We start from the raw sequence: 9379 nt of genomic DNA on the forward strand, positions 1-9379 counted from the left end.
CGAACCCGGTAAGGGCAGAGAAACCCTCTAAATAATTGCGAGCTCACAAAAACTGAAAAATTACTCTTGCAACCTTCGCGATCTTCGACAACTCCATCACCAGGTCGACTAATAACAGCAGCCATGGCTTCCGAGAAGGCAAACAACCCCATGCGGGAGCTGAAGATTCAGAAGCTCGTTCTGAACATCTCCGTCGGAGAGTCTGGTGACAGACTTACCCGTGCCGCCAAGGTGCTGGAGCAGCTTTCTGGTCAGACCCCCGTCTACAGTAAGTTTGCCAATTTTGGACATGGCGATGCAATTCCACTGACTGAATTTTTCAAAGGCAAGGCTCGCTACACCGTCCGAACCTTCGGTATCCGACGTAACGAAAAGATTGCTGTCCACGTTACCGTCCGAGGCCCCAAGGTAAATTCACACATCAATATTGGAAATGGCAAAGAGCAGAGATGCTAACATCCAAAAGGCCGAGGAGATTCTTGAGCGTGGTCTCAAGGTCAAGGAGTACGAGCTCCGCAAGCGCAACTTCTCCGAGACTGGCAACTTCGGCTTCGGTATCAGCGAGCACATCGATCTCGGTATCAAGTACGACCCCTCTATCGGTATCTACGGCATGGACTTCTACTGCTGCATGACCCGACCTGGTGAGCGCGTCACCCGCCGCCGCCGAACCAAGTCCCGCATCGGTGCCAGCCACCGCATCAAGCGCGAGGAGACCGTCAAGTGGTTCAAGTCTCGCTTCGACGGCATTGTCCGATAAACGGTTGAAAAAATTGGTTGTTTGAATTTACGGATGGTCACGGCGAACATTAAGGGGAAAACTCACATGGGACATGTATTTTCTGTTGCCTTTGCTGCATCAGCTTGACTTGAAATTTTCAGTCGAGCCACGGCCTGAGAGACCGACCGGCGCTCTGCCGGCTTTCCGATATTCACTATGAATGTGACATTGCCATCAATCGTCAGATCACTGGTACTTTGTCTACTTGGCCTCTCGTCTGTTTACGTCTACGCGAGACGTTATAAACATGTCCTCCGGGGACTTTGGTGCATCACTTGTATCCTTGATGATTTCTCCTCTTTGGAGTAATGTCAATGCTCCTGAACAATGTGTGACTGTTATATTCTGAGTCATTCCTTGTGATGTTGCATGCTTACCGATTGGTAATTTGTTGTCAACGTAGTGGTGACCGGCCAGCTTGTATGTAACTTGAATAGAGCTTGATGCTTCCGATGCCAACACCGTATGATGTCAGGGTTATTTGGCCATGAGTTATCAAATTTGGGTGCGAAAAGGTCAACTCTGTGCGCCAAGAATTCACAATCGTTCCCTGTCAACTTTTTCAGGTTATCATCTCACAGCAAGCGCACAGGCAACTGCACCTAGCGATACGACTGTGAAGGTACTGGCTCTCATATTCCAAGATAATTCTGTTTCGTATAGAAGGGATCAAGATCACGATGTTTCCCCAAGTGCAAAGGAAAAAAACACACACCTACCAAGGCAGGAGTACCATAGCGTCCATGGCGGTAAGAAACCCCAAGACCTCAATCCTCAGAGACAAAATGACTCAGGTAGGTTGAGAATAGCTTATGGCGTCTGATGATCTTTAATGGCTGGACGCTCTACTATGAGATACGGATTCTTCTCGCCCTCGGAAAGCCGTAAAGTAAGAAAACCGATATCCATAGCTTTCATGGGTCATTTGTCCTATTGTGGATGCACCCCAGATTAACGGCATCTGATATCTTGGGGCACATCGGACCTCCGTCAACAAAAACCAGTTAATGTGGAAAATCACAAGCAACAAGGCTTCGAGGCCTCACAGATGAGTTTTAGATCGAAAATCTCCGGCGCAAGGCTACAAGATAACAAGCGTGCCCTGGTTGTCAGCTACCAGAGCTCGCCATTGATCAATTTGACGGGTAAAGTGTTGGCCTGGCGTCCATGATAGCCTTGCCAGTTGGGCCATTCACATTGTTGCTCCGTAGCTGAGCCAGGGAAGGCAAGAAAACCTAGGACCTTAATCCTAACTGATTAAAAAGACTTAGGTAAATTAGTAAGAGCTTAGGGGGCTTTTTGACGAGTTTATTTGGCTTCCTGAGTTGAAAGTACCTAAGGTCTGAGGTTTTCTTGCTTCCCCGAGGCCGGGCCAGTGCAAGGCTCCACAACGAAAACCACCCACAGCTTGATGGATCAAAGCTCCATGAGGCATCCCCCTGGTCCTGTACGACTGACTTCAACCTTTTGCAACCGCATATCTCAGGCACTAACTTGTGTCACTTACCCGGGTAATACCGATCATTCGGCGGTACGGGAGTTGGCTGGGATGAAAGAAGTCGATTAGTAGGCACGATGAGGTTATTGGAGATTCAGAGATCAAGATCAGATCAATTGGTGACACAGAGCGAGAGATGATAGCAATTGGCCATCTCAATCTTTTCCGTTCTCTTATCGATCTCACAGATTCTGTCGAACGTCAGCTCCGTGGGCGAAATGAAGCTCCGAAATTCAAGCGGGTTGGAAAAACAGGCTAAGAAATTGTTAAGGCTGCTTCGGAATATCCAGGCAAAACCGCGCATTGAATCGTGATTGGGCCGTCGGAGCAGCTGAACCCCACTCTATCCCTCAGACAGACTCTGCTCTCCATCACCATCCTCCTCAAAAATCTCCATTTGCTCTCCTGTAAAGGCAGCACCGCACTCCCCAATCTCCCCTCCTCCCAATTGCACCCGGCTGCAATTGCTCTCCTTTCATCTCCAAACCTCCCGTATACCTCTAATATGTTCCGGAACGCCCTTCGACAGTCGACACGCGCCGTCGGCGCTGTCTCTGCTGCTGGCAGGGTCGCCGCGGTAAGTTAAAACGTGCTCTCCCGAGCCCCCGAATCGACAATGCCATCGACCAGCGCCCCCAAACATCGTGCATCCATCGACAACCCATCGAAAGAGCTCAATTGAGTAGTTGGATTATGCTTTTCAGTCTCGCATGAGCTTTTTTGAGCTATTTGGGGCCGCTGTCGCCGCTGACCGGTCGAGGACTTTTTCGGGCTTCGGCTAACTTGTTTTTCACCACCAGGTCCGAAATGCCGCACCCGCCTCCATCAACGCCGCCCGATTCTACGCCTCCGACGCCAAGGCCACTCCTACTGAGGTTTCTTCCATCCTCGAGCAGCGAATTCGTGGTGTTCAGGAGGAGTCCGGTCTCGCTGAGACTGGCCGTGTCCTCTCCGTCGGGTATGTGGATCTCCACTGGGAGCAACCGGAGCAAGGCGCAGGTGGTGCATAATGTTCTCAAACAACAACACCACACTGTCAATGGCCCTGACGCCCAGGAACGACTCAATTGAGATGCAACCAATACTAATACTCAATTTGCAGTGATGGTATCGCCCGTGTTCACGGCATGGCCAACGTTCAGGCCGAGGAGCTTGTCGAGTACGTACTGATCAAAATATGGAACAGTTCCGTCATGCATCACATAGCTAACTATGTAACAGGTTCGCTTCCGGTGTCAAGGGAATGTGCATGAACCTCGAGGCCGGCCAGGTCGGTGTTGTGTTGTTCGGTTCTGATCGTCTCGTCAAGGAGGGTGAGACTGTCAAGCGTACCGGCGAGATTGTAAGCATTCTTGAATATCCTGGATAATCAGTTTGAAACTAACACATTACCAAGGTTGATGTCCCCGTCGGCCCTGAGATGCTCGGCCGTGTTGTCGACGCTCTCGGTAACCCCATCGACGGCAAGGGCCCCATCAACACCAAGGAGAAGCGCCGTGCTCAGCTCAAGGCTCCTGGTATTCTGCCCCGAAAGTCCGTTAACGAGCCCGTCCAGACTGGTCTCAAGTCCATTGACGCCATGGTTCCCATCGGCCGAGGCCAGCGTGAGTTGATCATCGGTGACCGTCAGACCGGTAAGACTGCCGTTGGTCTTGACACCATCCTCAACCAGAAGCGATGGAACGATGGCCAGGATGAGAAGAAGAAGCTCTACTGTATCTACGTCGCCGTCGGCCAGAAGCGATCCACCGTTGCTCAGCTTGTCAAGACTCTCGAGGAGAACGACGCCATGAAGTACTCCATTGTCGTTGCTGCTACCGCCTCTGAGGCCGCTCCTCTTCAGTACCTCGCTCCTTTCACTGGTGCCTCCATCGGTAAGTTTTTGGCTCCTTTGTCTATCCATACAATGTTATTCTCTGTTCAAATCCCATCTTTTGCAAATGATACTATTGCGTCGACATTGAATAACGCAATGCGTTGCTGGTATCACGTGACCCATCCCTTTTATTTGTATTCACCTCTTTCCTTTTCATTTTCATTTTGTCTCCTTGTCATCTCAGCGTTTTCGACCGGTGGTCATTCCAGGAAAGTCACTTTGGGTTCCTTCCTACTTTCAAGCCCGACGTCATGGTTTCTCGATGGTCCTTTCCTTTCATGGGATGCCTCTTAGACATGGCACCTATGCACCTTCCCCCACGACAGCGATGAGTTACCCACCTGGCGCCTTCCCAACCGGATTGTTCTTGAGAGAGGACCAGCGGGATGGTTTCCTAGCTGCCAGCATTTGCCTCATTCACTCTCCTACAACTCAGAGTCATTCTCGGAAACTGTGTTCCCTGGCACTACTTTAATCGCCTCTCGCATTTTAAAGAGTTGACACACACTATACTCTGGCACCTAGTTATCCATCCCCTGCAATCCGCCAGAGCCATTCCTGGAAACGCTATACTTCCTGGCGCTCTCCCACTCATCCCCTCTTTTCTGACAGAGTCATTCCGCCACATGCTCCAGTCCCTCATCCTCTTGTCATCCTCCGTCGACTTATGATATCAACATGGCGCATGACGACGAAACATCCTCTCTTCATTTTGTGGACTCAATTGAGGATAATCGTCTTGTCTCAACAACCGAGACTCTCCAGGGAGTACTTGACCAGCGTATCATGCATATGTTCGGCATCGAATTCGAGCCATGGTTTTTAAATCCAAAGTTTCCGAGAATATTCGACGCAGAAACTTGGGAGTTTATCGCGGACTCTTGCCCACTTGTCTACCCGGAGTCACTCGCAACCGCGCTCCTCATGGATGAGCCACCCACCATTGAGTACTTCAAGTCACTCCCGCTACCGTCCGTGAACTTGAACAAACATTGGGGCATCTACCTCCACATACTTAAGAAGAGTGGCAATAAGCCCCGTTTGTACGTGGGCTCGGGAACCAACATCGCCAATGGCTTAAAAGGCAGACTGCGAGAATACAATGACTTGACAAACTCTCTCGTCCCAAAGGCTATGAGAGAAGCTCACGCTGCAGGGTTCCAGTTGAGTCACTCCACGTTACTGTGCTGGTGTCTCATCCCCGACGTGTTGGTTCAGTATAAGGCCCAGGCCCGCATCCTTCTCCATGAAGGACTGTTTCAGATGATTCTGTTTTGCCAGACTGTCACTAAGGCGGAGGCCTTGTGGCTGCCTCATGTACCATGGTCACGATCCCAAGTTCAATGGGAACCTCTTTGCCGACACACCTCTTGGAATGAGTTTGTAAGGGACGAATGTGACTTGACTCCCGAGCAACTCCAGGAGGTTGCAGAACTTCGAGCTGAATACACAAAGAAACGGAAGAATGCCAGCCGTGTGTTGTGGGCTGCCAATCACCGAGAACATATCAACGCTCAGCACATGGTCTACATCACAAACAATAGAGTCGCCGAAACGTACAAATGCACAACTTGCGGCTATGTGGCAGATAGCCCGTCTCTCCTCAAGATCCATGAAGAGACGCAGAAATGCCAGGCTCTCGCAGAGTCACTCCGTACTGGGATTCCCATCGTCAGATCAGAACTTGCAATCGTCACTGCTCAGACTGATGCCCAGGCAAAGTCACTCTCACTCTTTCGCTGCAAGATCTGCAACGTTTCATTCACCCGCCAGCATTCACTGAAAGGTCATTACAAGCACAATCCAAAACATCTCGCTAAAGAGAAAGAGATCATCGACGCTGGAGGCACAATTGATCCTGAGATAGAAGCAATTCGCTCGTCTAGACGTTCAGCACCACCTGGCTCAAAGTTCCCCTGTGGTCTCTGCAAAACAAAGCCTTTCATAACCAAGTCTGCCTACGATTCTCATTGCCTCACTCCGCAGCACCTCAAAGCTGTGGCCTCTCAACGCACTATTTCGTCATTTTTCTCCTCTACACCGAAGGCTACCATTTGAGGAGTGACTCTCATTCCATTAACTCATGCTCTGCAACATTTTGTCCTTGATTAATTTGTCCTTTCAGTTGTCGCATACTCAACACATATGTACCCATACTAATCTGATTTTCTCAGGCGAGTGGTTCCGTGATAACGGCAAGCACTCTCTCGTCATCTATGACGATCTTTCTAAGCAGGCTGTCGCTTACCGACAGATGTCTCTGCTTCTCCGACGTCCCCCTGGACGTGAGGCTTACCCCGGTGACGTTTTCTACCTGCACTCTCGTCTGCTCGAGCGTGCCGCCAAGATGAACGACAAGCTCGGTGGTGGTTCCATGACTGCCCTTCCCGTCATTGAGACCCAGGGTGGTGATGTCTCCGCCTACATTCCTACCAACGTCATTTCTATCACTGATGGTCAGATTTTCTTGGAGGCTGAGCTCTTCTACAAGGGCATCCGACCTGCCATCAACGTCGGTCTTTCCGTCTCTCGTGTCGGTTCTGCTGCCCAGCTCAAGGCCATGAAGCAGGTCGCTGGTTCCTTGAAGCTTTTCTTGGCCCAGTACCGTGAGGTTGCTGCCTTCGCCCAGTTTGGTTCCGATCTCGATGCTGCTACCAAGCAGACTCTCAGCCGTGGTGAGCGTGTAAGTTGAATATCTTGATCTTATGGTAATACATGATACTAATCATTCTCTAGCTTACCGAGCTTTTAAAACAAAGGCAGTTCTCCCCGATGGTTTGTTTTGTGTGTCCGTCAGTCTATTACTCATTCTAACTCTCTCACAGGCTGTTAACGAAATGGTTCCTCTCATCTTTGCCGGTGTCAACGGATATCTCGACCCTGTCCCCGTCGGCAAGATTCTCCAGTGGGAGTCCGACTTCCTTGCTCACCTCAAGACTAACGAGTCTGAGCTCCTTGCCACCATTGACAAGGAGGGTGCTATCTCCAAGGACACCGAGGCCAAGCTCCGTGACGTCACCCAGTCCTTCGTCAAGAGCTTCGCCGGTTAAGTATAATCAAAAGCAACTTACGCGGAGAATAACGGGGATTTGGGGGATGTCGCTGTCCATGCTGATTGTTGACCGTCCATTCTCTTTGTTTGGGTGAAGGAGGCCTGTTTAGAGGTTGCTCTTGCGAGGTGCGATAAGAATGAGATGACGGAGATTCTTCTGTAGCATTGTCACATGTAAAATAGGGCTTAAAACTCAATCAATGTCCTCTATTCTTTTTGTTCTCAAATCTGCAAGCTAATTATGTCTACACGAACCCCTGGACGTGGACCTGAAACCCAAATTGATGCAGAACTAAATCTCGAATTGTTATATAATTGCAAACTTTAACGCAACCACGCCTCGGGTTACAGGGAGAGTTAATATAATTCTGTTGATCTTTGTAACAGTGAGGCTTTTGTTGTCTGCAAATACTTCTATAAGACAACTCAACAGATAGGGTGGCAGCTGTTAAACTAGTAGGATTATAAAATTAAGTCTAATTATATAATCCTATAAGTAATTTAGCCTAAATAAGCTTTAACTAAGAAAGATATTAATTATATAATTCCCCTATTTATATTAATAATATATTAATATTTAATTAATTTATTAAATTTATTATAATATAATTAATAAGTAAGCTAGTTAAATAAGTAAGCTAGTTACTTTCCTTAACCTTTTTAAGCTATAGTTTAAAAAGGGCTACTTTTACTTATTAAATTCCTCCCTAGATAACTTAAGAATATCCTTATAAGTCTTAGTATTATAACTGCCCTTATTATATATATTATAATACTAACTACTTAATTACTTTAATCTTCCTTAATTACTACTTCTTAATAATTTAACTACTACTTATATATTAATATTTATCTAATTAATTATTTATAATACTTCTTATATAATTATAATTTCTTTTTTTTATAATTTAATCCTTTTTACCTTTTAATACTAACTTAGTATTTTATTTATATTTTAAAGATTATAAAGCTTAGCCCTTAATAAGATAACCTTATATATAATTACCTTTATTACCTTAGTAATTAACTTTAAAGCTTTAATAATAGACTTTAGGGAGTTATTATAATACCTTTTAATTTATTTTTTAAGGTATTTAAATTAAAATTAGGCCTTAATAATTATTAAAAATTAGGAGATAATAAGAACTAATTAATTAATTAATTATAAATTAATTAAAATACTTTAATTACTTAAGACCTAGCTTATTATTTATTTACTTATTTTAACTTATTATAATAACCTAATTACCTAAGAGGTTATATTCTTAGTATTAGTTTATAAGATAATATTAGCTTATATTAATAATAAATAATATAATTAATTAGCCTTTTATATTAATTACTTAAATTATACTAATTTATTTTTAGTTTTTAGGCTATATTAATTTTAATCTTTATTACCTTTCTAATCTTATATTAATTATACTAATTATAATAAGGCCTATTATAAAGTTAATCTTATTAAAGTTTTAAATATTATTTAATTAAATATTATATTTTATAATTATATTTTATATAAGCCTAAATTAGCTATAAATAATAATTAAATCTTTATATTTAGCTCTTTAATAATTATATCTCTAAAATAAATATATTTTTAACTTTAATTATTACTTTATAAAGTTATAAGCCTAGTACTTACTAATAGGTAATATATTATAATTTATAAGTAGAGAATTAGTTATTTCTTTTATAAAATATAATTATAAGGAAAATCCTTATAAATCTAAGTTAAAAATAAATTAAATTATTATTTACTTTTTTAAATTAAATAGCTTTTATAAATTTAAAATAAAATTATATTATAATTAAATATTATTTTTTTAATTATATAAGGTATTAAACCTAACTTTATATATACTTATAATATATTAAATACTTAATTTTAGGTTATTTTAAAGAGCCTAAAGTATAAAAAGGATTTTAGCCTTATTTAAAGGCTATAATATATTAAGTAGTTAAAAAGTATTTAATTAAATAATAATATTATAAAAAGAGGGATTTTTAATTAACTTACTTATTAATTATATATTATATAATTTAAGATATAAAAAAGGTAATTATAGGGTTTTATAAAAAAATAAAAAGAAAATATATTAAGTTTTTTATAAGTTTAATTACCTAAAGTTAAAGACTTAAAGTTATAATATTAGTATTAGTAGTATAAAGAGG

General features: G+C 43.4%; 2 protein-coding genes across 2 annotated transcripts; both read left to right on the top strand.

Moving 5' to 3' along the window:
* Positions 1–34: 34 nt before the first annotated feature.
* Positions 35–1569, top strand: FOIG_00791 (60S ribosomal protein L11). The gene is made up of 3 exons (XM_031197214.1): positions 35–268; positions 326–408; positions 467–1569. The coding sequence occupies exons 1-3, from the start codon at positions 124–126 to the stop codon at positions 758–760; spliced, it is 522 nt and encodes a 173-aa protein (XP_031072981.1). The 5' UTR covers positions 35–123; the 3' UTR covers positions 761–1569.
* Positions 1570–2735: 1166 nt separating this feature from the next.
* FOIG_00792 (ATP synthase subunit alpha, mitochondrial) lies at positions 2736–7430 on the top strand. Its single transcript, XM_031197215.1, has 8 exons — positions 2736–2856; positions 3080–3237; positions 3382–3438; positions 3501–3621; positions 3676–4153; positions 6330–6838; positions 6892–6930; positions 6981–7430. The coding sequence occupies exons 1-8, from the start codon at positions 2785–2787 to the stop codon at positions 7203–7205; spliced, it is 1659 nt and encodes a 552-aa protein (XP_031072982.1). The 5' UTR covers positions 2736–2784; the 3' UTR covers positions 7206–7430.
* Positions 7431–9379: the final 1949 nt, after the last annotated feature.

The sequence above is a fragment of the Fusarium odoratissimum genome (assembly GCF_000260195.1).
Source record: "Fusarium odoratissimum NRRL 54006 unplaced genomic scaffold supercont1.1, whole genome shotgun sequence".
NCBI lineage: Eukaryota > Fungi > Ascomycota > Sordariomycetes > Hypocreales > Nectriaceae > Fusarium > Fusarium odoratissimum.

Coding starts and splice junctions, on each gene's coding strand:
- FOIG_00791 (XM_031197214.1), top strand. CDS start 124: ATGGCTTCCGAGAAGGCAAACAACCCCATGCGGGAGCTGAAGATTCAG. Junction 269..325: donor TGGTCAGACCCCCGTCTACA/GTAAGTTTGCCA, acceptor AATTTTTCAAAG/GCAAGGCTCGCTACACCGTC. Junction 409..466: donor TTACCGTCCGAGGCCCCAAG/GTAAATTCACAC, acceptor AACATCCAAAAG/GCCGAGGAGATTCTTGAGCG.
- FOIG_00792 (XM_031197215.1), top strand. CDS start 2,785: ATGTTCCGGAACGCCCTTCGACAGTCGACACGCGCCGTCGGCGCTGTC. Junction 3,622..3,675: donor TCAAGCGTACCGGCGAGATT/GTAAGCATTCTT, acceptor CACATTACCAAG/GTTGATGTCCCCGTCGGCCC. Junction 6,931..6,980: donor AAAGGCAGTTCTCCCCGATG/GTTTGTTTTGTG, acceptor ACTCTCTCACAG/GCTGTTAACGAAATGGTTCC.